At 34.6% G+C, this 27,769-nt stretch overlaps 3 protein-coding genes and 1 long non-coding RNA gene across 6 annotated transcripts; 3 read left to right on the top strand and 1 right to left on the bottom strand.

Moving 5' to 3' along the window:
- The first annotated feature begins 99 nt into the window (after positions 1-99).
- Positions 100-5,590, top strand: LOC133686666 (NO-associated protein 1, chloroplastic/mitochondrial). Its single transcript, XM_062106990.1, has 13 exons — positions 100-575; positions 826-1,011; positions 1,186-1,272; positions 1,368-1,447; positions 1,702-1,783; positions 2,182-2,202; positions 2,953-2,998; positions 3,473-3,591; positions 3,782-3,895; positions 3,986-4,093; positions 4,189-4,278; positions 4,900-5,009; positions 5,182-5,590. Exons 1-13 carry the CDS (start codon positions 174-176, stop codon positions 5,429-5,431), a joined length of 1,695 nt encoding a protein of 564 aa, XP_061962974.1. The 5' UTR covers positions 100-173; the 3' UTR covers positions 5,432-5,590.
- Positions 5,591-7,177: 1,587 nt separating this feature from the next.
- LOC133699691 (structural maintenance of chromosomes protein 2-1) lies at positions 7,178-16,276 on the top strand. 3 transcript variants are annotated; one of them, XM_062123074.1, is made up of 21 exons: positions 7,178-7,692; positions 8,239-8,919; positions 9,097-9,240; positions 9,355-9,645; positions 9,738-9,923; positions 10,004-10,168; positions 10,253-10,312; positions 10,537-10,599; positions 10,824-10,915; positions 11,119-11,215; positions 11,736-11,852; positions 11,997-12,215; positions 12,694-12,834; positions 12,912-13,079; positions 13,158-13,342; positions 13,575-13,668; positions 13,743-13,831; positions 13,994-14,219; positions 14,609-14,683; positions 14,856-14,988; positions 15,774-16,276. In XM_062123074.1, the coding sequence occupies exons 1-20, from the start codon at positions 7,375-7,377 to the stop codon at positions 14,973-14,975; spliced, it is 3,531 nt and encodes a 1,176-aa protein (XP_061979058.1). In that variant the 5' UTR covers positions 7,178-7,374; the 3' UTR covers positions 14,976-14,988; positions 15,774-16,276. The 3 variants fall into 3 exon arrangements, with proteins under 3 accessions (XP_061979058.1, XP_061979068.1, XP_061979050.1); XM_062123084.1 differs by lacking the exon at positions 15,774-16,276 and adding an exon at positions 15,543-15,756; XM_062123066.1 differs by lacking the exon at positions 15,774-16,276 and having other exon boundaries at positions 14,856-15,326.
- A 4,411-nt stretch (positions 16,277-20,687) lies between these two features.
- On the top strand, positions 20,688-21,377 carry LOC133676027 (uncharacterized). The gene is made up of 2 exons (XR_009835541.1): positions 20,688-20,961; positions 21,115-21,377. It is a non-coding gene; the product is annotated as an uncharacterized LOC133676027 (long non-coding RNA).
- A 1,409-nt stretch (positions 21,378-22,786) lies between these two features.
- On the bottom strand, positions 22,787-25,114 carry LOC133676017 (uncharacterized). The gene has a single exon (XM_062097593.1). The coding sequence runs from the start codon at positions 24,876-24,878 to the stop codon at positions 23,007-23,009; it is 1,872 nt and encodes a 623-aa protein (XP_061953577.1). The 5' UTR covers positions 24,879-25,114; the 3' UTR covers positions 22,787-23,006.
- Positions 25,115-27,769: the final 2,655 nt, after the last annotated feature.

Here is a 27,769-nt window from a genome sequence, read left to right as displayed (position 1 = left end):
TGATCTGGACAAATTTAAAGTGTAAGATTTAATTTGAACAGCTATAAAAGTATAAGGACCATGCATGATTTTTAGCCATTCACATAATCCATCCTCATCCATTGTCGAGTTAAAAATGAAACCCCGCAACTCCTCCCCACATAAACCCTCTCTTCTCCACTTAACGGTCATCCATGGCACCTAAATCCCTCTCCGCATTTCTCTTTCCACTCTCTCTCCCCCATAATCTCACATACTTCACCCCTAAATTCATTAGAATTTACACCAAACCCTCTCCCATCCTTTGCAGATCACAGCAAACGCCAACAGCGACAGCCCACTCCTCTGTTTCCATACCCGACCAGGATGGCACCGGGGCAGCTGCTCCTTCCCGAGGAGACCAGTTCCTTGAGCGTCAAAAATCGTTTGAGGCTGCTAAGTTGGTAATGAAAGAGGTGAAGAAGAGTAAGAGAAGAGAGAAAGGGAAGGCTTTGAAGCTCAATACGGCTGTTGCTAGTTGTTATGGATGTGGAGCTCCGTTGCATACCTTGGATCCTGATGCTCCGGGTTTTGTCGACCCGGATACTTATGAATTGGTATGTTGAAACAATGCTATTTGGTTAAAAGGATTTTGTGGGCTTTGTTTATTTGGTGATTTTAGCAGAGAGACATTTGATTTGTTTGGTCTTGAGAGCTGAGATGTTTTATTTTGAAATTATGTCCAGACGATAAGTTTAGATATCAGTTGATCATCACATGTGAGAGATTTATTGGCATGTGAAAAAAATGTGCAATTTTGATAATGTGAGAGTGGTTATTAAAGCTTTGATTTTCTTGGGGTTGCAGAAGAAGAGACACCGCCAACTTAGAACAGTTCTTTGTGGAAGGTGCAGGCTTTTATCTCATGGGCACATGATAACTGCTGTTGGTGGAAATGGTGGGTATTCAGGTGGGAAGCAGTTTGTTTCAGCCGATGAGCTTCGTGAAAAGCTGTCTCATTTGCGGCACGAGAAAGCCTTGATTGTCAAATTGGTAAGTGCTTACTGTTTTATTACATTTTCTTAGGAAGAAGTTAATGCATTACTTTGAAATTTTTTGTTCCTTTATTGTGGGTTGAAAATGAGATTCACAACGTCGCAAATTGTTGTTATGATGTGTTGATGATACATGGGCATCTGATATGCTATGGATCTCTTGGAGAAGTAGGTTGATGTTGTGGACTTCAATGGCAGCTTTTTGGCTCGCTTGCGTGATCTTGTTGGTGCCAATCCGATAATACTAGTTGTGACTAAGGTAATATTCTGCAGGTTGGTGATTTGCAACTTTGTAATGTGAATGTTTGGTTTCTACAGCAAAGTTTCTCAAATTCCTCATTGATTTACTTTCAGGTTGATCTCCTTCCTAGGGACACTGATCTTAATTGTGTTGGTGATTGGGTTGTAGAGGCCACTACAAAGAAAAAGCTTAGGTAAGTGTACTCACTCTGTATAGGTCACATAAGTACTATGGTGTTACATGAGTTCATCAAATATTTCTTTGAAAAATTTATGCATGCTGATTCCTTTTACTTGGTATGGAACTCTGAGGTGTTGTTTATATAAATCAAATAAAGTTGATTTTTTTAAAAGAATTTAAAACTTTCCATAATAAGGTTACTAGTATCTTATTATGACTTGAAAGCCTGGATTTGCATGTTACTGAGATAGATTGCTTTCATTGCAGTGTTTTGAGTGTCCATCTCACCAGCTCTAAATCATTAGTTGGGATTGCTGGAGTTGTGTCAGAAATTCAAAAGGAGAAAAAGGTTTCTACCTTTATTGCCTTGTATAAATGTATGTTCGTACCCATAAATATGTAGCTCTACTATTCCACTTCATAACAGCCTGTGGTTTGGCTGAGCTTGATGACAGTCAAATTCTACCTTTTGGATCCTATTTATGAGTTGATTTCACATTACATACAGCGATGTTGACATGTAAAGAAGGCCAAATTTGTTGCCAACTAGCTAGCCAAGTTGTCTTATTCTTGGTCATTGTTATATACCATCTTTATACCTCTCTCTTATCATCTTAATTTATTACTACAGACATGCCTTTCCTAACTTGCGATTGCATGATTAAACTTGGATATTATATAAGAATGATTTGTTCTTTTTTTTCTTGAGGTCAATTTATGTTCTGAATGTTGATTCTTGTGGTGCAGGGCCGAGATGTTTACATTCTGGTTAGTAACTCTCTGAATTACAAGCTTCACTTTAATTTGCAGAGCAGGGTTGAAACATCAAAATGTTGTCTGTACTAGTAATCGTGGCATCAGTGCGCATGTTTCATGGCCCTCTCTCAGTGATGATTTGAATGCTTGAACAGTGAGAAAGACTAATTAATGTCACCCCTTTTTTGTTTTCTTTCCAAGAAAGGGATTAAATTTGTAATTAAAAAAAAACAGAGAGAGGCTAATCCCCCTACTGATCAGAAGGAAAAATAAAATGCCCTCTTGCAAGCCTGTTTCCTAGTTTAATTGATTGAATGCAAGAATTTATTGCTTTTATCATCATGGTTTTTGTTCTCATTGTCCTTAACACCATTCAAGTTTGAATTCCTGGAGACATGGACTGGTGTCTTTTTTGGAATAATGCATAGGCATATAAAATCATCATTCCATTCAGCAACATTTTATGCTCTAAAGTTATAAACAAGCAAAAAAGGAAGAAAAGGGCAGGTTTTACTTGGACACTGTTTGCTTTCACAATAAGAATGAAAGTATTGTATTAGATCAATCGTTTTATTACTAATTTGTTTGGGAAGTGGGGATATTTGGTCTGACCAGCCTGGCTACTTGTGATAAAAGTCTGTCTATGCCTCAGAACCTCAAGTACCTGGTCTCAGGAGTTCATTGTCCGTGCTTTTCAACAATTTTTTTATTGCTTAACTATGAGTTGGCTAATCCAATAGTTTAATTTCACCTTTTCTGCAGGGTTCAGCTAATGTTGGGAAATCTGCATTCATCAGTGCTTTACTGAGTAAGTCAATGCTATTTTCCTATTAAGTGGAAATTTAAATGAGAGAAAGCGTGAGTAACAACTTGTATCTAGGGAATCCAATTTCAAAGATAATAGGAAGGTCAAACTCGAATTATAACTATAAATTGTTCCAGAAGCATTATCTTCATCTTCCTTTTGAGTTAGGTTCATATCTTCCTTGACGTTACAATTCACAGTGGGAGCTGATCAAATGTTTCGGTTTGTTTATTTATTAATAATCCAACCCTGTAAGAGGGAAAACACACACAAACCCTCGAGCAGGATCCTACTCTTCATTGATGTTTAAGATCCTTTGCAAGTCTTTTCCACTTCTTCCCTTTTCTTTTTTTACTTGCATTCTTCTATACCTCAAGTCATTTAAAGAGATTTTAATTTTTACTTTATTTCTTATTCTTTTTTCCCATAGTAAGTGTTTGCCCAATCTTTTAATATTTGGTTATTGTTTAACATCAGAAACAATGGCACATCGGGATCCAGCTGCTGCTGCTGCTCGAAAATACAAACCAATACAATCGGCTGTTCCTGGAACGACCTTAGGTCCAATTCAGATTGACGCTTTCCTTGGAGGAGGGGTATGCTGTTTTAGTCAGTACTTATATGCACGCTAGGATGCTTCCCTTATGTAAATACATTTTGTGTTTTGATAGTGGTTTTGGCGACAAGTTATAGCCCAGATAATGGGCAGTAATGGAGTTTTTTGCTCTTATATTTGTTTAAATTAGTGTTTTTTCCAAGCCTATAACTCAACTTCTTTTTCTGCAGAAATTATATGACACACCCGGAGTTCATCTCCACCATAGACAAGCTGCAGTGGTTCATTCAGAAGATTTACCTGCTCTTGCCCCTCGAAGTCGTCTCAAGGGTCAATCTTTTCCTGTATGTACTCATCCAAATAGACTAAAACACTAGCCTTCCAACACTACACCATTTGAAGTTTATTAATGGCCTTTGACTGTGCTGTACCAGAACTCTAAGGTGGCCTCTGAAAACGGGATGGCAGAAAAAATCCAATCCAATGGCTTGAATGGATTTTCAATTTTTTGGGGAGGTCTTGTAAGAGTTGATATCTTGAAGGTTATACTCTGATCTTTTGGATTCTCTGTAGTCAGACTGATTTTTCTTGCCTGACTTTTCTGGACTTCACATGCTGCAACTATTGGTGCTTTCAGGTTCTCCCTGAAACATGCTTAACATTTTATGGCCCCAAGGCTCTGCAGATTCATGTAGTACCCACTGATAAAGCTGATGAGTTTTACCAGGTAATCGAAATTTGGTCTGAGTAATCATCACTCATGACCCATGCATGTTTATCATTTACCATTCTTCTGGTGAATTACTTGCTGTGGGATCCCGTACTGTCTCTTTTGGCATGGTTCAATGAAGACATGGAACCCTCATAAGGTTCTTTGTTTAGCCATATCAAATCATCAAGGGTATATACTTCTTTGTCCTTGGCTATTATTTGTCTTCGCATTTGACTTTCTTTTTATCTTGTGAACCAAATAGTTTTATTAACACTCTCTGTTGAACAATCTAAGTTGCACCAGATATATGAACTAAATTTGAAGGTGCATTAACAATCTTTGTGTGATAAGATATCTTTTGCGTGTCATGCTGCACATGAGCTTTATGTTAAACTTCCTAGTGCCAGTGAGTTTGAAGCGCAAATAGTTGTCTTCTGGTCATAATATATGGACATAGACATCAACTCATACTATGTGTTGCTTCATATGTTGGGCAAAAAAATGTTATTTGGAGGACTTCTGTTTTTTTCCCCCATTCGATTATGTCCTCTGGATGCCTGGGCTTTTCATATTGCATCATTCAGAATTTACCATCTACTTTCCAATGCTAATAAAGAGGTTACCTAATTGTTACAGAAAGAACTTGGAGTTCTATTGACACCTCCAACTGGAAAAGAGAGAGTACAAGATTGGAGAGGACTTGAATTAGAGCAGCAGTTGCAAGTAAAATTCGAGGAAGTGGAAAGGTTTAATCTACACTAATAATTGTTTGAAGACCTTTGGTTGCCTTTGCTTTGTAAAGCGGTCATCTAAGTCTATGAGTTTGTTCTTACCTTTTCCTTTGCATGGACAGGCCTGCTAGTGATGTAGCTATATCAGTCTATGAGTTTGTTCTTACCTTTTCCTTTGCATGGACAGGCCTGCTAGTGATGTAGCTATATCGGGTCTTGGATGGATTGCTGTGGAACCAGTAAGCAAATCATTTAGGCGGTCCGATATAAATTTGGAAGAAACTATCAAAGAACTGCATTTAGCTGTGCATGTACCAAAGCCAGTGGAGGTTTTTGTCCGGCCTCCTTTACCAGTAGGCAAGGCTGGAGCAGAGTGGTATCAGTATCGAGAGTTGACAGAGAAAGAAGAAGAATTGAGACCAAAATGGCACTACTAGTGGCTGTGCCTCTTTGATGTGGTCTGTGCAATCAATGTGCACTGTTGGATAGATAAATATGTCATATTTTATTACAAATTTTGGAAATGTAACTTAACCGAAAATCTACCAACTTTGTAAGAAATTTGAGCTATTATATAAACAAAATTTCCCTGCGAAGCTGGATGTTGAAAGTCTTCTGTTTTTTTTAAAAAAAATAAGTTGTTGAGGGCTGACCAAGTTGAACCCCCGTTGGATTTATCAACCTCTGCGCTTATTTTCTGAGATTGCAATCTCTGTACCTACTTCGCCACATCCATCTGCAGCAAACTAGCCTTGATTATAAAATATTACGTAAAATAGATTTGACAAGATATTGACTGACTTTTCGGAACATGATAAACAATTTCACTCTCTTAAAGAAGAACATGGTGGCCTCAGATTCATTACTCTTTGGAATAGAAGAATGTAATCACGTTTTTGTTCTCCAGACAAAAACCAAGTAAACTGGCCTCGGGGAATTTTTCTGGATACATCTGACATTATACAACGACAAAATTTAACGGGATGGTAGGGGCTTTGACATCATTAAAAAAAAAAAAAACAGTAAACTGACATTAATGTCCTTAAAGATAGAAATTATAAGGCCAGGGGCTTTTCCCCTTTTTTTTTTTTCATGTGGTTTTTTTGTCATTAACAATTATGGCATATGTGCATGTACCAGCATGTAAGCGGCTCCTGGATCTTTCAGGTGACACATAAACAATTTTTAAGTCATCAAATGAAAGTGTTTGATTCGCTGCAACATTTCTTTCTTCTTTTTTTTTTTTTTGATTATCGTGGGTGTCCGGGCCAGCTTGCGCGCACCTCGACTAATCCCACGGGCCCTGAAGTTAACGACCATGTAAGCCTCCAGTGGCCATCATATGAGCAGCCATAGGGTTTGAACCTGAGACCTAAGAGGGAGCAAACCCCTTAGTCCCAAGCTCTTACCACTAGGCCACCACCTAGATGGTTGTTGCAACATTTCTTGAATGGGTGACTCGATAGCCTCTTTCTTTTCTCTCTCCACCTTAATTTTTAGACCTATCATCTAACTTTTCAAATGAGCCCTTCAATTGATTTTTTCCTACACATTTGATTTCTTTTCTCCTAATTACTATTTGCTCAATTTTGAATGATTATGTAATTGGATTTTTTTTTTAATTTTATCCCCTTTCAATTTTTTAAATGGTCAAATCTCATTATTTTAGTGGTTATTTTATTTTTTATTTAGGATGATTTTTGAAGTTGATTTGTTTTGCAAATTCATCCTCTTTTATTTTTTTATATCAATTTCGATCCTCATTCTTTTTATTATTTTAATTTTTGATCATGAAAGATTTTAAAATTGATATTTTCTTTTTATTTCATATTTCAACATTAAATCTATTGGAAATTAAGCTTCATGATTGAGCTCAAATCGAGATTTCACAAGCTCTAAATTTAAAATATTAACTTAAATTTAGAAGATTCATTCAAGTTTATTTTTTTTAAGCTAATATTTTTCTAGTTTTATCCCTTAATATTTATTTAAATAGAAATCAAGCTCAATTATTATTGTTGTTTTTTGTTTTCCATAAGATTAAAGATTTTTCATTAACTTTAACAATGGCCCACTCTAGCTGATAAAGTACTTGTCTAGTTCACTGGCCCAATTAAAAATGACAAATAACAAAAACAAAAATCATTTTCCCGCTTCTTCTGCTCTAATTCAAAATGTATTCAGAATCCCTCCATTTAAAAAAGAGAAAAAAATCTGCACACAAACAAACCCCTCCATTTTTCTCCGATCCCAACTAACTGATTTCCCGGGTTTCTCAACTCGGAAACCCTAAACCGTCCAAACCACCACAATTCCATCAACTCACAGCACACACTTAAACTCCCTATTCAAATCCAAGGTTTTTCTCTTTCAATTAAGAATGTATGTAAAGGAGATATGTTTAGAGGGGTTCAAATCTTACGCAACAAGAACAGTTGTACAAGGATTTGACCCCTTTTTCAATGCAATCACGGGGCTGAACGGGTCGGGCAAGTCGAATATTTTGGATTCGATTTGCTTTGTTTTGGGTATAACTAATCTGCAGCAAGTTAGGGCTTCGAATTTGCAGGAGTTAGTGTACAAGCAAGGACAAGCAGGGATCACTAAAGCAACAGTGTCAATCGTGTTCGATAATTCTGACAGGAGCAGGAGTCCTCTGGGGTACGAGAATCATTCTGAGATTACTGTTACAAGACAGGTTAGTTTTCTTCAAAAAATAAATTAAAGGTTTATAATATGAGGACTTGGTGATTTTTTGAGAGAATGTAGTCTTTTTGTGCAAGTAATAGCTATTCTTGTCAGAGGCGAGAGAAAGGTTTGGTTTTGTTCACGCAATCACACATTCTGATTAATAAAAGTTTCTCACTCATAAAATAAATAAATAAATAAATATTTTGCAAGTGGGTTTTTATGGTGAAGCTGGTCAGCCTCCATAGGCCTTGTTTTAATTGAAAAATTATGGTTTAGTATGTTTTGCTGTATTTGGTGATCGCTTCAAAGACCAAACTAGAATGTTACTGAAGTGAACAATATACTTTAGACATGAGAGAATGGCACTGATACCTGGTGATTGCGTATCTTATGCTCAATAAATAAAGGTTGGTGGCTATCACGAGGTTATCGAGCAACCCATGGAAAAAAAGACACTTTCATAGTCATGACTCTTTGATTTTAATTCAACTTGTTTGCTTTGATGGGGTTGATTTGATATGTGAAGGATTTATATTTGTATTTGTATTTGCAGATTGTGGTTGGTGGAAGGAACAAGTATTTGATCAATGGAAAGCTAGCCCAGCCTAGCCAAGTTCAAAACCTTTTTCATTCGGTGCAGCTGAATGTTAACAATCCACATTTTCTCATTATGCAAGGACGTATTACTAAGGTCTTAAATATGAAACCTCCAGAGATCTTATCTATGCTTGAAGAGGCTGCTGGGACAAGAATGTATGAGACAAAGAAAGAGTCTGCATTGAAAACACTAGAGAAGAAACAGAGCAAGGTGGTTGAAATTAACAAACTTCTTGACCAGGAGATACTTCCAGCTCTGGAAAAGTTGAGGAAGGAGAGGATGCAATATATGCAATGGGCCAATGGCAATGCTGAATTAGATCGACTCAAAAGGTTTTGTGTTGCTTATGATTATGTTCAAGCAGAGAAAATCAGAGACAGTGCAGTTGGTGAGGTGGAACAAATGAAGGCCAAAATTGCTGAGATTGACCATAATGCAGATCGAATGCGGGTGGAAATACAACAAAAGGAGACCGAAGTATCAAAATTGACTGCTGAAAAGGAAGCCAGTATGGGTGGGGAGGCAAAAACTCTGTCAGAGAATGTAGATGTGCTCGCTCAAGATCTTGTGCGAGAGGTATCTGTGTTGAATAACAAAGAGGATACTTTAAGGAGTGAACAGGAGAATGCTGAAAAGGTGATGAGGCAATGCTTGCTAATTTGGATGTTAATTTTTTTGTATGTGCTCTAGCTTTGTGTATTTGCTTCTAGTAATTGTTGAAGTTTTCTTCTTGCCGTTTTGTTTTTTAATGATTTTTTCAATGACCTGGGAGTTTTCATATCACATTTACATTTGGCATTTTGATGCTACCAGATTGTTCATAGTATTGAAGACTTGAAGCAGTCTGTAGAAGAGAGGGCCACTGCTGTTAAAAAGTCTGAAGAAGGAGCAGCTGATCTCAAAAAGAGAGTTGAAGATTTTTCCAAGAGTTTGGAAAATTATGAGAAGGAATACCAAGTAAGTATTCATGCTTGCTTATTTACTTCATTTTACTCCATTGAGACAGATAGCTAATGCATTTGATGAGCAAACCAAGTAATGAATTGAGAGAGTTTTAGCTTCTATGGATAGGGTGTGCTAGCTGGGAAGAGCAGTGGTGATGAGGAGAAATGCCTTGAAGATCAACTGGGTGAAGCGAAGGTTGCAGTTGGAAATGCTGAGACAGAATTGAAACAATTGAATACAAAAATTAACCATTGTGAGAGAGAGCTGAAAGAGAAAACACATCAGTTAATGTCAAAGTGTGAAGAAGCTGCTGCTGTACAGAATGAGCTTAGTGCTAGAAGGAAAGATGTGGAAAATGCTAAATCGGCAATGGAATCTCTTCCATATAAGGAAGGCCAGATGGAAGCTTTACAGAAGGTCTGCTTGCTTCCTCATGATGACATTTCGCCTTCAGCACCTATACATTTCCTTATAGTTAAATGCTTTTGTTAATCAAAACTTTTCTTCAGGATCGTGCATCTCAATTGGAACTAGTTCAGAAGTTGAAAGATGAAATACGAGACCTTTCAGCGCAACTATCAAATCTTCAATTCACATACCGGGATCCTGTGAGAAACTTTGATAGGTCGAAAGTAAAAGGCGTGGTAGCTAAACTTATTAAAGTAAAGGACAGATCCACAATGACTGCCCTAGAGGTCAGGAATGCATATGTCACATAATTGGTTGTCACAAAAAATTTGTTTGAGTAACAGCTCTTACTTGAGTTGATTATCAGGTTACTGCAGGTGGAAAGTTATTTAATGTTGTTGTAGACACTGAGAGCACTGGAAAACAACTTCTTCAAAATGGTGATCTCCGTAGAAGAGTCACAATTGTCCCCTTAAATAAAATTCAATCCCATACTGTGCACCCTAGGATTCAGCAGGCTGCTGTTAGATTGGTTAGTTGTTGCTTTCACTACCTTTCCATGATTTAGTGCCATTGGTTTCTTCTCCTTAGTTGATTTTTATCATTGTATTTTCAGGTTGGCAAGGAGAATGCAGAACTGGCACTTTCTTTGGTTGGCTATGATGAGGAATTGAAGGTGTGTCACCACAGGCCTGCTTATCACATCAAGCGTGTCCACTTCATGCTTCTCATTTATAGTTTGATGGTTATGCTGATTGTGGAAGATCCACAAATTATTCATGCCGTGAACGAGCCATGTCATGCAATTATTTGTGCACATTTTTTAATCTAACTTTATCTGAATCTAAATCTCCTGTCTCTTCGGTACTGTTTCCCTTCCACTTTCGATTTTTGCTGCAGACTGCTATGGAATATGTTTTTGGTTCAACATTTGTTTGCAAAACCATGGATGCTGCAAAGGAGGTATGGCTTGCTAAAGGACTTGTTTAGATAGTTCGAATGTGTGAGAATCATTGGGGATCGGAAGATGTGGGGGGGGGGGGGGGTTGTATTGTGATAACCTTGACCATTTAGAACCGTTACTATTACAGAGTTCCTGCAACTTTGTTTCTTCTTTGCTTATAGTTATAGATACATCTTTCTTCCCCATCATTCTCAGAGCAAACTTTACTTAAAACTTTTTTTAGGTTGCTTTCAGTCGAGAAATCCGCACTCCTAGTGTCACTCTTGAAGGCGACATCTTCCAGCCAAGCGGTCTTTTAACTGGCGGAAGCCGCATGTAAGTTGCTTTTTAGCCTACTTTTACAGATGAAATTCCTTACAGTCATGAACATGATGTGAAAGGCCTTTTCTTTTGATTTGTCACCTAAATTTTATTTGTGTTCTTTTTTCTATTATTTGCTCCACCAAACCACAGCTATTATTTATTTAAATTTGCATTAAATGAAGCTTTCAAGGTTATACACATTCTTTCTGTCACAGGGGTGGAGGCTATCTGTTAAGGCAACTCCATGAATTGGCAGAGGCTGATTCAAATCTTCTACTACATCAGAGAAGGTTATCTGAAATTGAAGCAAAGGTAGAGTTCATTCTCTTTGGTCATGCATAAAAATGAAAGGAATAGAAGAAGATAATTGTTGTACTTGTAAAGATATTTATTCCCTTTGTCCAACATTTGAAGGATGCTTTCTTACTTCACATCACGTGGAATCTATCTGTCTATTTGAACCATTTATATCCTTTCTGAAGCGATCAATTGGCATATTGATGCACTATGTGTTGAATAAAATATGTCTCACTTAAAGCGATGATTAGAAATTGATGGTAGGATTTGCTGGAAACTTTTCCTCATTAAATGTTGATAGAAGTTGCTCCATCAGCTGATTTCTGATATGATTCCTATGCTGTAAATCAACTCTAGTCCCCAACTATTATTTGTTTATTATGCCAGCATTTGAGAGTTAATGCTGTGATTGACATGGAGGATGCTGATTTGTGCTTTATTTTCCTTATTTAATAACACACCTTTCATTATCATTTTTAACTGTTCTGAGTTTTGACATTCAAGATTCACATTGCTTCTCATCTTAAAATTGCAGATTACAGAGCTCTTGCCAGTTCATAAAAAGTTTGTGGACCTTGAAAAACAGCTAGAACTTAAGTTGTATGATCTTTCGTTATTTCAGGGAAGGGCTGAACAAAACGAGCACCATAAGGTTTGTCATTTTTTTTTTTATCTCCGTCATAGCGTGTCTTAACCAGTTTATTTTGGTCATCATGCTGTCCCCTTCATGTGTCAAGCATAAGTTCACTTACATTTTTTTGGTTCTTGTTTGTTGGTTTCTTTTGTGGGGAAATAGCTTGGTGAAGTGGTAAAGAAGATTGAACAGGAGCTTGAAGAAGCAAAGTTTGCAGCCAAAGAAAAGGAAATTTTGTATAATGAGTGTGTTAGTACTGTGTCAAAGCTTGAGAAATCAATCAAAGAGCACGATAATAACCGAGAAGGCAGGCTCAAAAACTTGGAGAAACAAATTAAGGCTACAAAAGCACAAATGAAGTCAGCTTCAAAGGACCTCAAGGTAGGTTTCAATATTTCTTATCTTTTACTGGACTTTTTGTATGGAATTAATCTGCTATTCTGCATATTTTATACCTTTTAAATTGTCGCAACTTCATTATTTCTCACACGGCAATTAATTTTCCCTAGCCAAAAATCCTGATCAGCAATACTGTAGTTCTTCATGCCAGTTACTTGTGGAATTTATGATGCAATAAGCCTTTATTGGACATCAATATCTATCTGACCTTTCATATGTTTGTCTCATCAATTTGAACTTATAGTCCCTTTCCACAAAGTATATGTGGAGATAAATCTAGTTGGACTTGTACTTTGGGACAGTTGAGGAAAGGACACTTGCTTGGATGGAGGAAAGAAGGGAAATTAAACCATTTTTTGGCAACTGTAACTTGAATCCTATATATGCTGTCTTTTTTAGTCAATTCAGTGATTACTTAATAGCTCTTTAACACCTCATGCATACTTTTTCTTGCTATTAGGGGCATGAAAATGAAAGAGAGAGACTTATCATGGAACAGGAAGCAGTCGTGAAAGAACATGCATCTTTGGAGAGTCATTTAGATTCTTTGAGAACACAAATCAGCCGTCTCAATTTTGAAATAGAAGAACAAAAAGCCAAGGTAAACTGGGATATCTGATTTGGAAAATTTGTCAGAGCCTGCTGTACATTTTATTGCAATTTTCCTTCTTCTTGCAGGTTGCTTCCACACGCAATAATCATGATCAGGCTCAATCTGAGCTCGATTCAATCCGTCTAAAGATGTTGGAATGTGATTCCCAAATTAGTAGCATTCTCAAGGAGCAGCAAAAACTTCAACATAAACTTGGTGAGACAAAGCTTGAAAGGAAGAAGTTGGAGAATGAGGTAATTTGCTTAGAGCCCCCCTTATGTACTGTCCAAACTGTGACATTTTATTTATGCATTTCTCAATTTATGCAATAGGTGAAAAGAATGGAAATGGAGCAGAAAGATTGCTCTACGAAGGTAGATAGATTGATAGAGAAGCATGCCTGGATTGCTTCTGAGAAGCAGCTATTTGGGAGAAGTGGGACTGATTATGAATTTATGTCCCGCGATCCCACTAAAGCAAGGGAGGAACTTGAGAGATTGCAAGCGGAGCAATCAGGGTGTGTAACTTGCAAAGTTTTCAATTTGTGATTGCTCTAGTTATTACTGTAGTATCACTACTAATATTGTTATCTTTTGTGTCTCAAGAACATTTTTTTACCAGCCTGAGACCTTGAACCTTTTGATTCTGTGTCACATTTTCTTTTATCATTTGCAGACCAGAGAGCTGATTTCCTTTTCTTTTGTCTTTTTTTCTTTTATTTTTTATGCTGTATTTTCACTGCTATGTAGGCTTGAGAAAAGGGTGAACAAGAAAGTTATGGCAATGTTTGAAAAGGCAGAAGACGAGTACAATGATTTGATGTCGAAGAAAAACATTATTGAGGTTGTTTACCCTGAATATACAAGCATTGTTGTGCCTTAGCTTTTCTATTCTTGTGCTCATTTTGTGTTTACCAGAATGACAAGTCTAAAATCAAGAAGGTGATTGAAGAGCTAGACGAGAAGAAGAAGGAGACTCTCAAAGTTACATGGGTTAAAGTAAACAAGTGAGGGGTTTTTTTTTCCTCAATGCAAGATTTCTTGCTTCTGATGTGGTGTTTTAATTTTACCCCAACACTCAATTGTTTTCAATATTTGTGATGGATGTTCTGATTCTGGATTTTACAAATATGGCCATACACATGCTTAAAAATTTCAATATTTTTCAGTGACTTCGGATCTATCTTTTCCACTCTGTTGCCGGGCACCATGGCAAAGCTAGAACCTCCTGAAGGTTGCAGTTTCCTAGACGGTCTTGAGGTTCGTGTTGCTTTTGGAAGTGTCTGGAAACAGTCGTTGTCAGAACTAAGTGGAGGCCAACGCTCTCTGCTTGCTCTATCTCTAATCTTGGCATTGCTTCTCTTCAAGCCAGCTCCGCTTTATATTCTAGATGAGGTATACTTAACTAAAATATTGCATTATTTTTTTGGCTCTTGGAGAATTCCCCTTAACCTTTTTTACCCTTTTAGACACGTTGGATTTATTACCAAGTATATGTCATATTATGCCAGATAACTCCATACTTAATTTCCATAATAGCTAGTATACGAAAGAGAACATTCTTTTTATAGTGGCTTTGTTGACAGAACTTTGAAAGGCACTCAATGCTTGTGTACATCAAAAACACACATGCACAGGAATAAACTCACGATTTTTCTATGCCTAGCTATTTTATGGAATGCTTATGGTTTTATTTTTTGTTGGCCTCATGCTTGTTGGATTTGTAGTAGAAAGTTTTTACAAGATTGATTTGTCAGTGATCTGATTCTTGAGGTTGTTGACAGGTTGATGCGGCTCTTGATTTAAGCCACACACAGAACATAGGGAGAATGATCAAAGCTCACTTCCCGCACTCCCAGGTCCAGTGATTCCCTTCCGTGTTTAATGATAAATGAAAAAAATTCTAACACTGATAGGGCATCAAGTCTGTGTTATAACTAGCAACAGTGCAAAATTTCTTTCCTGAAGTTCATCTTTATTCTTAAGCCTACTTATGCCTTAAAGTTCTTTCGTTTGGATTGTATATTGTAGTTTATCGTGGTTTCACTGAAAGAAGGCATGTTCAACAATGCTAATGTTCTTTTCCGGACAAAATTTGTGGATGGTGTTTCCACTGTACAGAGGACTGTTGCCGCTAAGCAGAACAAGTGATTGCTTTAATATGGTCAGGTTCAATTGGTTATATTGCTTTAGTTGTATTTACAATCACTCTTTTATCGTTTACTTCAATTAATGTTGCTACTGATTATACTTGGGCAGTAGTGTAATACCAAGTTACTATTTTTTTTTCTTTCTAGAAAAGGGATGAGGAGTTTCAACCTTCTTAAATTCATGTTCTGAAGTTGTATAGTTTGTAATTAAATGTCACTCGATAATATTGATGCGGAGTGCTTGCCTTTCAGTCTCAAGCAACTGTCAAACTAAAATCTGTGCTATATGATCCATGGGATTTAAAAGCTCTTTTTATTGAATTAATTTATGTCTTTGGGTTGTAGCGGTTCATTTTCCTCCATCAATACTTGACCATATATTGTATTGTTTATCCACCATTACCAAAACTGAAATTGGAGAACAACTACATCAACATGATCCCTAGCAAGGGTTGATGAAATGATTAGAATAATGATGTTACATGCACATTTGATTTCTCCCTTATGATTGCTTGTGTCCTAATGATTCAAATAATGATTCAGACTTTTGCTTGTTATGTTTATACAGCTTGTTTGTACCCTAACTTGCCAATGGAGACTGCCATGGGGGTGCTGAAATTTAGCTGATTTTGAAATGCTGATGTTTTGTTTCAATGTCTCATCACACCATGTTAATTGTGAAAACATCTCGTTCTCTGTAGAATGTTGTATTTTGGTACCTCATAACTTATCTTGCTAATGAAATTTTCACTAGTCTCTTTCAATGTTGAAGCTAACCCTTGAACAATTGGGATTCTATTGACCAGTGCCATGGATGAGATGAAGCTCCGTTTGACAATCATTCCTTTTGATCAAACTGGACAGTCAATAACATCTTCAGTGCAAAATCAACGAGTTTGCTGAACCACCCAACTTTAGCAGAATCTGAATTTGAGATGATATGGATCAATTGGCTTGCTAACAACTAACTGGTCTTACTACCTATTATCACGTGCTTGCCAATTGACTTTCTTCACACGCTTATTCTTCCTGCCGCAACATATTTCTTCCAGAACCAAGGTTCATAACAAAATTCTGTAAAACAGTCTCGGTTTTCTGTGTGCAAAGATGGTCAGAAAAAGTACCTCCAACTTCGCATGCACCACAAGTTGTAAGCTCAAGTGTGTTTTATACGGTGTTTTCTTTTGTGTCGATGCAACAAATTGATCAATTTCTGATGGTTGCTGTCCTTCAAACTGAATGTTGATCATTCTTTTGCCAATTATTTACAATAGTCGACTGCCTACCATATATTATTGATGATGCACTATAGTGCCGGTAAACCGGACGTTGATGGGTGGCCTGTTCATGAGATTCCATTAAAAGGCATACTTATATCTTGCATGATAACGTAACTGTTAAAGTTAGTAAAATGACTGGGAATGCCAAAAACAAAAATAAAAAAATTGAGTAGTTCTAGAGGTGTAAAAAATATTGTTTTTAAAATGTTTATTTATCTTGTATAAATATAATATTTTTAAGATATAATTAAATTCTTTAAATCTTCAAAAAAATAAAAAGAAAAGATATAAAAAAAAACATGTTTGTTTTTTTTTATATATTTTTTTTTGTATAGTAACAAATTTATATAGACTTAAAACATTATAAAGAAATATTATGACTGTAAATGAAACTATATGTGTTTTAAAGAAACAATTATATTTTGAACTCAACTGAATAGTTGTTTATTCAGTTTAATCCCAACAATTACAAATATTAAAATTAATTATGAAAATAAAATAAATAAATTCAAAAAAAAATTAATCTCACTAACATATTGAGTTTCAAGTCTCAAGTGCTATTTTTTGATATTATAAATATCCATATAATAGTATTAGAAAACCTATTAAAAGAGTCCATCCATCATGACTTTTACTTAATTTACTACACAATAAAAATCCACACTTTTAAACACTTAAAAGGCATACTTATATCTTGCATTATAACCTATGGAATATGGGATAATTGTTTTTTTAATTCATTTACAAACTACACCAATACTAACCTTATATGCAAAAATGAATAGCACATAAGTCATGGTTTCTATTAGATCATTGGCTTGGGCTATGTTACATATTGGATCAATTTTTCTTTAATGTGAAATAAAATATTTAGATATTGTTAAAATATTTTCTAGAATAAAAAAACAATGTGGAGTTGACCTGATCAACTTAGTGGGTCCAAATATAATCTGGATGATCGGTAAAAATATAATTTGACTAAAAAAATAATTCAAATCAATTTTTTAAAAAAATATTAAGATAACATATTGAATTGACTTGGGTCAACTTACTAAATCAATGACTCAAGTTATGAGGCAGTGATAACCCTATAAAAAAAATCAAAATAGATTATGAAACACAATCCTCAATAAACCCAATGTTGAAGGATGAAATTGAAAATAAATTTAATTAAAAAACAAATAAAAAAGACCCGAGTAAATTAAAGCTAACCTGAAAAACCCGTGATTTAAGTCATGAGATCAAGACTACCTCATAGAAAACAAATTAAAATAAATTATGAATAAACCTCTTGTTGAGGGATGGAAAAAAAACCAAAGTATTGTTCTAGTGAACAATCTATAATCATTAAAAAAACAAAAAAAAATTACTATTTTATTTATAATATTTTAAATTAAATAATTTTCAAATAATTTAATTTAAAGCAATAAAAAAAAGGAGCGTGCCTACCTTAATTAAAAAGCCCAACATCTATTTTTTTTTTAAAAAGCAGAAAATGCGTTGTCTATTTAAAAAAAAATTCGGTCGCCTACTATAATGTTTTTTATCACATCTAATGACTGGAAAATCAATATCCGAGTTTTTGGACCCTAAAAACTTAAATTTCAAGTTATTTGTACCTGAAAACAACTCAAAAACACCATAAAAACTTTTAAAAATCATTTAACAACTCCAAAACACCCCAAAATCACTAAAAAAACAAAAACCAACCAAATTAGGTAGTGTTTGGGAGTGTGGTAGAGATTACTTTTTAAAGTATTTTTTTATCAAAAATACATGAAATATTTTTTTTATTTTAAAAAAATTATTTTGAAACCAGCATATCAAAACGATCAAAGAGCACAAAAAATTACGAAACAAACAACCCCTAAAAAGTCTAAACCAATATGATCTACTTTTTTCAGCATGTCTATAGAAAAAACCCACCATCATTAAACTCTTTTCATCTAATGGAAGCCATTGACATCAATATTATCTATTTTATTTGTTAAAATATGGACAACTAATAACTTTTTCTCTTATCCATCATTTTTCGCTTTCTTTTCTCAAATCTAGAGACTAAAAATGAGCAAAAAAAACTTGTTGGATAAAAAATGCAATCCCGAAAACTACAAGGAATGAAAAGGTAGACAAAGTAAGATAGAGGGACTAAAAAGCACTTATCCTCGTGAATTTGAAATTAGCCATAAGGTTTCTTCTTGTTTTACACTTTGATAATTTTTTGGTTGAATTTGTTCTTTCTTTATCAAATGATAACAAATTGTTCAATAATTTGTTCCTAAAAGGTTGTAACTGGAAAAAAAAGTTTAAGGATGAAATTGAAAAAAAAATTTGGTTATTTTAGATTACTACATGTTTTACCTATATGTTTTAGTATATTTTCTAATTAGAAAAATAGTACGCGCTACACTGCGGGTCATACTAAAATTTTCTTAAACATACAAAAAGAATGTCTAGGCCACATAAAACTCCTTGATATTGCCATTAAATTTAGCATAGCGGCTCAACCTTGAAACTTTCTAACCCAACTCTTTACTTTGCATGAGATTAAAATAAATCATTTAGGAGTTGTCATGATGTGATCCACTTGATTTGACAAATGTAAAGACAACATAAATAACAAATAAAAACATGGTTTGAGTTTTAAAAAAATCTAAGATGAGATTTTTTTTTAATATATTGAAATTATGATACATTGGATTGACTGAGTCAACCCTTCAAATCTCCAAACCAAGTCATGGACACCACCAAGTGTAATAAATTTATTTTTTTAAACTATTTTTTATTTAATTATAAGATAAAAAATAGATTCTCAAAAAATAAAGCACCAATCTAATAATGAGACATTTATTTGAGAGCACGATAATTTTATGGAAAACAAACCGAAACAAATCATGAAACTCAATTCTTAATATACTTTTTTTTTTCTAATTGAGAATCGAAAAGATGCTATTTATGCTTTTTAAAAAAGATTAAGAAGTATATGAAATGATAAATAAAAAAGAATTGTTAATACTAATTAAATATTAAAACGAGAAGCTAATCTTCATAGTTTAAATAAGAAATATATGTAAATGTTTTACATCAACTATCTCTTTTGTATTAAGTGTTTCCATTCATATTATTTTAGCAGCTATTTATTGTTGCCTATAACAAATGATTTTTATAAAATATAGCTAATTTGTATAAAATATAAGAGGAAAAAGGATCAATACAAATCAAACTAAACTCTTCAAAATATAATATAACTAAAAAAATATATAAAAATCAATCATTATTTAAAAAAACTAATTTAATAGAAACAATTAAGGACAGAAGATTAAAAAAAAAGCCAAACATTGATGGGCTAAGCCTTAATGAAAAAAAAACCCAAGCATGCCTAGGCTGAGTTTTCTTCTTCTTCTTCTTTTCCCTCGGAAGTTTGCTCTTGTTATTTTTAGGCAGGTGAGAGGTTACATATAGTGAAAGGTGATCTGTCACTTAATATTATATTTTTCAGTCACCTCGAGTGATTGGAAATTGATGTTCAAGTTTTCAGACATTAAAAACTCAAATTTAAATCTTTTTTACATGAAAACACCTTAAAAACACCATAAAATCCTCAACAAACCACTTACATTCCCTAAAACACTTTAAAATCACTAAAAAATAAAAATCAACCAAATACAAAAAATCTAAATTAAATCCGATCTACTTTTTAAGGCAATGTTATAGAAAAAACCATAACCATTGAATCTCTATTATCAATGAAACTTATTAACACTAAGAACGATAAGTTTCATCATTGAGAAATGACTATTTACTAATTTTCTCTTTTCTTCACTATTTTCTTGCAATCTTTTCTTTTATATCTCAAACTCAAGGAATGAAATGTTAAGATAAAGAACTTATGCACTAAAATTAAGATTTCAAAACCGAAGGGATTATAGAGTAATAAAAAAAGTAGGTGGACTAAACAATTTTTTTTTTCATTGAATTTGAGATTGACCTTGAGATCTTTTCTTGTTCGCACTTTGGTCATCAAAACTTTTTTTTTATTGAATTTAAGTTTGACCTTGAGATCTTTCCTTGTTCATACTTTGGTTATTTTTTGTTAATTTTTTTTTCTCAATAATTTTTAATAAATTTATTATTAATTTGGATATAAAAGAAAATAAAATATTTAAGGATGAAAATAATTTTTTTATTATTATGAATTACTACGGTATTTTAATAAATTTTGTAATTTTATAGCTCTTCATCACATTTTAACACGATTTTGAAAAAGAAAAAAAAACCCTGCTTGTTAAAGCGACCGCATCTACAGTAACACTGTACAAGAATTTTCCGAAAACATTTTTGCAAACACCCCCTTGACACACTCAACATAATGGCAAGCGCGTACCTTTTCTTTAATGTCACCATGGCCAAAAAGTCTAGACACGTAGCGGCCTTGTAATTGAATGGCAACGGCTTCGACTTTGAAATCGTCTTGGTTCTCAGTTTTTCCATCTGAAACAATTTTCTTTACAAAGATACGTGATCAAGGAGTCCATGTTTGCTTATTATATATACGTATGTTCTTAACAAATGTGCTTTGTATTACAAGAAAAATGGCTTCTAAGAAATTTGTGTGTTCTTGGAATGTTTTCTTGATTGTCATGCTGCTTCTGGTCTCTGCAATGGGATCAAGGGATCTGCCAAAGACCACCATGCCTCGTATGACTCGTAAGTAGTATCTGCGTTCTTTCTTTGTTCTTTAGAATAGTGAAGTTCTTGCAAGTATATAAAAGAATACTTGAAACAGATTATTTGAACATCTTCCTAATAACATATCTAATAACAGTGAATTATACGATTTATTTATTTGTGTTCATACAGGCGAAAAGGCTTATCATCCTAGGATACTTCAGGGACAGAAGAATCCTAGAGGAGGAGCTCCTTGGGATGGCCATTACTAGGCTTCCCTTCCTAGGGTTCAATTAATTATATTTTCTTAACTCATCTCCTGATCTGTGCCTGGCATTGACTATGCATAAGGGCTGAGCCTGATATCAAAAAATCCTGCCAGAATTGTAGCCGGAAAGAGAGAAATAAATGACTGAAGATAATATCTTTTTTTTTTTAATAAAAATGTTGCAAAATATGTCTCTCCTACGAGCTAAGATTTATTAATTTGTTATGATTTGATGGTTAATCTTAACATCAACGTACAGATCAGACCATGGTATAAAACCAGTTCTTAATGATCTCCTGGCTGCTGCCAATTTCTGAACCGAGAATTGGTCGCTTGCATTGATGGATGGGAGACAACTATCTTTTTAATGGCTCGCAAAACAACATCTAAAACTCTGTTTGAGTATGGAGATGGGGGAAATGGAACACAGAGTTCTGCAACTATATAGCAAAATGAATGATTAAAAGCCGACTGTTCTTGATATCTCTTTCTGGCTTTTAAACGTTAATTCCCCTGCTTCGTTAACTAGAGCAACGTGTCAACAAAATAAAGGTTTTCACTTTTCACTTCTCTTTCGGCCGGTGTCTATATTATGTCACAGGCCTGCTATCTTCCCCTAAGGCCTTTTCTGTTAGAGTTTGCTTGGGCGGACAGGGAAAGAGCTCAGGGTGAGTCACTAATGGCAGCATCCGAGTCACCAAGCAGCGAAGGGCACTTAACAAATGTCTTAAGAATGTTTCTGATAGTCCCAGATTCAAATTCAGTTTTTTTTTTCAATTAAGTCCAGTGCAGTGAGCCAAAAAGCTTTCGAATTACTAAGTTCTAAAGCTTGAATAATCACTACTGTTGAGCATGAACTCAATGCAAGGCCCTCTATTTTATCAATCATCAATCATCAACGCATCATTAAGGTTCGTATGAACTTGTTCATCCTATTAATTTGAGTATCTTTCTTCTGTGTACAAATGACTTTAAATTATCAACCGAGAAGATGACATCAAATTGAAGGAAAGGGGAAGGAGATTATCAACAGGTTGTATCAGATCACATAAACACAAGCCAGAATGTTTTTTGCACCGAAAATGAGCCTCCTTAAAAAAAGAAAAGCTTATTGGCTTCTGTTCTCAAGAGAGTTTTTATTTCTTCAAAGACCGTTTAAGCAAAGTAATAAAATGTTTGAAAGGGTACACAAGTCAAGAAGTCAGGGCTGCAATTTTTATGCATGAAATATCTTAGTCTCCTGTGAGCAAAGATAATTTTGTAATTGAAAAGGAAATAGTGCCTTCAATCGAAAGGAAAAGAGAAAGAAATTACCTGAGGGTTATCAGACACAGCAGAAACACAGGCCCGCGTGCATTCTGTTTGTGACTTTGTGCACCAGAATATAGGCTGTCGAGAGAAGTTTTTATTTCTTGGGAGATCGTTTTTTAACCAAGATAATAAAAGGTCGAAGGGTACTCCAGTCACAAGTGCTACGTCCAAAAAAAAAACCAAAAACTGCTGTTGATAAATTGATATATAATTTTGTTATCCAAAACTCCAAATCAAGTCATGTTCCTGTTTGCAGGTTTCATGACAATGAAATCAATTGTGATCTGCCATGTAAACACTCAGTATCTGCCGTGTAAATGAGGCCAAAAGATACAAAATTCAGAAAGATCATCAAGGGAAGGAATTTTGCCAACAGATTCTCAACCACGTTACTTTTGGTTCTAGAGTGAGTTCATCCTTGCAAGTAAAGAAGGGACATCAATCAGGAGTACACATCAAAATGAATAAATAAAAGAAATGATATCGGAAATAGCTGAAGTGCTGCTTAAGATTGGACCTTCCCATAGGCAATGAGCCGAGGGCGTGATAACTTGAGTTCTGCCTGACGGCGTCTTCTTTTGGCTTTCCTGGATAAGTTGCCAGTATCCACATTTGATTCGTCCAGCTTTTCTGTCCCATCTTGTTTGGAACCCAGAACTGAAGATGGCTTATCTTTCTTATGTTTTGTCTTGTTCTTCTTGTTAAATTTCTCCTGCAAACGCTCCCTAATCATCATCTTTTGCTGGTGTTTCTTAGTACTAGGCACCTTCCATTCCTTATCCACATAGGGTGCAAGTTTTTTAATAGAAACATATTGATTCAACTCCTTGTCATCCATCTCTAATATCTCTTCCGTCTTCAACCCAAACTTGTTAGGATCCACTTTAGCATACTTAAACCTCGTCTTTAAATCTCCAATAGTACCCTCATAGTCCAACTTGTAGTATTCTTCCATCATTTCCTCTTTAACTTTCTGCACAAGTGACATCTTTCGCTTCCTCTTCCGCTTACTTTCCTCACTCCGTTCTTCTCCACTTCCTTCTTCTTTCTCATAGACGTCGTTCCCTTTCTGCTGCTTCAGTTTCAAACTCCTTTCCCTTGCAGCTAAAAACCCATCACTAGAGTCAATCATGTCCCAATCTTTAGGAAGTCCAAGCAACTCATCCTCCTTATCAAAATCTGGCTTCTCCATCTCATCATTATCATCATCACTCCCGAACCCCGGCTCCACATCCTCTGCTTCATAATACTGCACATCGAAAGCCTTCTTCATCATCTTATCATACTCATCAGGATCAAATTCGTCCTCCAAATCTAACGGAAACTCATTATCATCCTTAAACCCTGCAACCTCCATCACTTTCTTCATCTTCTCCTTCATCTCCTTCTTCTTCAAATTCTTCAAATGCTTCAACTCCTCTTTCCTCTCCATTTCCGCAATCTTCATCCTCTCCTCCTTGTTCTTCCTCTGCTCTTTCCTCGAATTATCCTTCTTCCTCACCGACCCCTCCACTTTCCTCGAATGACCCAACACTCTATCCCCCACACTCTCCTCATACCTAAAATTATAGCTCTCCTCGTACTTCTCTTGCCTCTCGACCTCCTCCTCATCTCTCAACAACTCATCCACCTCATCTTCCCCAACATCATCCCTTTCATCCTTACCAAGCCACATCTTATTCTTAAAAAAATCCCTCAAAAACATGCTTCCCTCATCCAACTCCCCTTCCCCACCAAAATAATCACCCAGCTTCTTCTCAAACTCCACACCATCAGCATCAGCAGCATTCCCATCCCCACTCACCTCCTCATTCTTCCTCTCTTTCAACTTCAAAAACTCCTGCTCTCCATCCTCTTCCTCATCCTCCACCGCATCCAAAAAGGCCTTCCTTAACTCCTCTTGTTCGTCGTTATAACTCTTATCAGCCCTCTTAGTCTTAATTGACGACCCTTCCTCATCATCAAGCTCAGGCCCTTTCTCAATCAAATGCCTCGCCATCACATCCTTCAAATACATAGGTTTCTTTTTCGTATGTTTTTCATTGCCAACCTTAATATCTTCCTCTTCTGTATCACTACTATCAGATTCAAAGAGTTTGGCGTTACTATATAGAGAGGGATCACGATTTTTTACCTTGAGTAAATTATCAAAAAACTTGATATCAGTCTTCTTAATGTCTGTCTCATCCGATGATGATGACTCTGACCCTGATTCGGATTCATCAACCAGTCCTTCCTTTTGCAGCTGTTCGTATCTCTGGAGAGCTTCCCGTTTCTTGTTGTGCTCGTATCTTTTGGCGAACTCCTTGTCAATTTCAATCTTCGATACGACGTCGTCGTCGTTGTTGGCATCGTCGAATAGCTGCTTCAGCGGCATCCTCTTCTTGATTTGAATGAGGATTGTTTATTTGTTTTGGAGCTAGAAAAGAGAAAGGAGGGAACCGAGAGAGATAGAGCCGGCTGCTGATAAATGTTAGAGAAGGGGCAAAAGGAGTGAGGCGGAGGGGTTTTGGCTTTTAAAGAATTAGGGTTTCTGCGCTTGCGCTTTTTTTCTCGGTTTTGTCTAGTTTGAATGCGGACCTTTCTTTAATTTTTCTTCCCTTCTGGTTTCTTCTATAGCCCCGTACTAAAAATAAAGAGAAAGTGCTGACACGTGTCATATAAACCTCGTCACATCTCCGGCTTATTAAAATTAAATTAAAAAAAATATATAAGATTTTACTGCTCTGGCTACTGAGAACACACAGATGCACTTGAATTAAATGTTCAAGTCACATAAAATTATAATTGATCCTTTAATTTTTTTTAATATAATTTTAGATATTTACATTTTGATCCTCAAATTTATAATGGTTTTGTTTTAATCCCTAGACGTTGACGGAAAAAAAAATTTGTTAAAAACAAAAGATGCGAGAGTAAGATTTTGGCTAATCTTATTTCAGGCATTAAAAAAAATTAATTTTGATGTAGATATAATTTTATCATTTCATCATGATAAAAAAAATAAATTGAGACAGTAAAATTATTTTTTTAGTTTGGTGTGATATTTGGTTTTTAGACTTATTTAGGGGTGTTTTAGGATTGAAAATAAAGTTATTAAGTTTTTAGAGTGTTTTTTTGTGTGAAAACATGTTTAAATTTCGGTTTTTAAGATCCTAAAAATTAAATCCTGATTTTTAAATCATTACACATAATTAAAATTCATAAACAACATATCATATATCCTATTAAAAAAATAGACCTGATAAAAATATTATTTACGTAATTTTTTTTTTTAAATGCCCACCTAGCCTTTTTTTTTCAAGGTCAAATGTGTGCGCATGGCTTTTTTTAATGTCCCTTTATCTTATTTACAACATTTTCTAAATTTGTTTTTTAATTTTAAAATAAAATTCTCTTTGAATAAAATTATTAAATTGATAGTTAAAAAATTATCCAATTATTGAATGGTTTTTAAATAATATTAGAGCTTTTGATGATATTATTAACAATTATTTTATAAACAATTATATATGAACCTAATAATTAAGTTTTTTAAAAACATTTGCTCATAAGTATTCAGTAAGATTGAAATATTTATTTCTTTAAGTTTTTATTTAAAAAACAATTCTTCTCATAAAATAAAACATGTTTTCATCAAAATAAAAAACATAAATGCGTAAATAAAAAAAGAAAGTTTTGATTAAAAAGATATTTTTTTTCTTTGATTTTTATGAATATTAATTTTTGTTGTCTTTAGCTTTTATTAAAGAAAAAAACTTATAAAATTTTTTTTTTGTCAAAATAGAAAAAGAGAACGTTTTCTTCAAAAAACTTTTTCTCTACTGTTTCTTTTATTACAAATAATTATTTTAATTTTCATTGGATTAAATAAAAATATATTTTAAAAAGTACCTCTTGTGTTGTTATGCAGACACACTCAGTAATTAGTTACTATTAAATTGCTGGTCTCACCCCATACTGCAAGTTCGATTAATATTTATTTTAATGCAAAAAAAAAAAAAAGCAGGCATTGCGACATAATTGATTTAATGAGTGAACAACTAAAAAATCAACTAATAAAAATAAATACTAGTATAATTAAGTATCAATAAAATGATATAATATTTATTTAAAATCGTGATAATTTCATAGAAAATAAAACAAATTGTGAAAGTTTTTTTTAAAGCAAACCAAATGTTAATGATAATAATAACATGCTGAAGTTTGAAACCTATGATCTGAAGTTCGACATTGATATTTGTTACAGGCAGTAGTAAAGGGAATTGTTAGTAGATTGAAACAAGAACTCGAATCGAGACATGATGAATGAATTCTGTGCCAATAAAGGGAGCCTTTCGCTTCCCATCGGGGCTCTATTTTTCGAAGTCGCCCGAATGATGCTGTAGACCTGGAAAATTAATTAACTTGTTTTTCGATTTACATATTATAAAAACACGTCGAAAAGGCCAATATATATAATTGTTTCGCCTGTGGAGCCGGGTCAAATAGCAAGGGGGTCAAATAGCCAATCATGGCTTGTAAATATCGGAGGGAAAAAAGAGAGCAGGAAATATAAAAAAGGAAGTGGATATGCCGAAGATTAGCGGAACATGAGATAATCCTCACCTCACATGACAGGATATTTCAGATCTTGACACGTATTGTGGCGGTGCCTTAAAATATCACTGCTTTAACGCGACTGTGATCCTCTTCGGTTAAATTCAAGTGTAGAGACCAGGTCAGTTTATTTTGAATCAGAATCGGGGACACTTTTCAACCTGTTCTTGTTATTTACATTAATGACATTGGAGTTACTTAAGAACGAAATACTGACATCATAACATGAGACTCCAATATCTTATTACCACCAACAACTTATCAACCCACGCGTTAGTTGATAAACATGTTTTAAAGATCTTGAAATCTTGATTCAATTATAAAGGAATTGTTGTTCTTCCTTGTTGTTCCAATTACCTCAATTGTCTATTAACTATCCACTCTCTACAGGACTCCATATCTTGACGAGGATCCACGAATGAAACTTCCTAACTTCATTTACTTTAGCTAGTTTCTTTTACAAGTCTGTATCACATCTTTTATGTTTTTTTTTTTCCTTTTCTCAATCCAAACTTCTTAATGATCCCCTTGGCCTGTTCATAACCAAGTCTATCCTCATAATAGTCAAGAAACAATCTTTATAAAAAAAAAAGCTAAATAAAAAAAATCACAACTGAGGGATGGTAATTGAAACATAAATTTTAAAATTATTTTAAAAAAAGATATTAG

Source organism: Populus nigra, chromosome 1 (genome assembly GCF_951802175.1).
Source record: "Populus nigra chromosome 1, ddPopNigr1.1, whole genome shotgun sequence".
NCBI lineage: Eukaryota > Viridiplantae > Streptophyta > Magnoliopsida > Malpighiales > Salicaceae > Populus > Populus nigra.
This window is presented reverse-complemented; position numbering and strand designations above follow the sequence as displayed.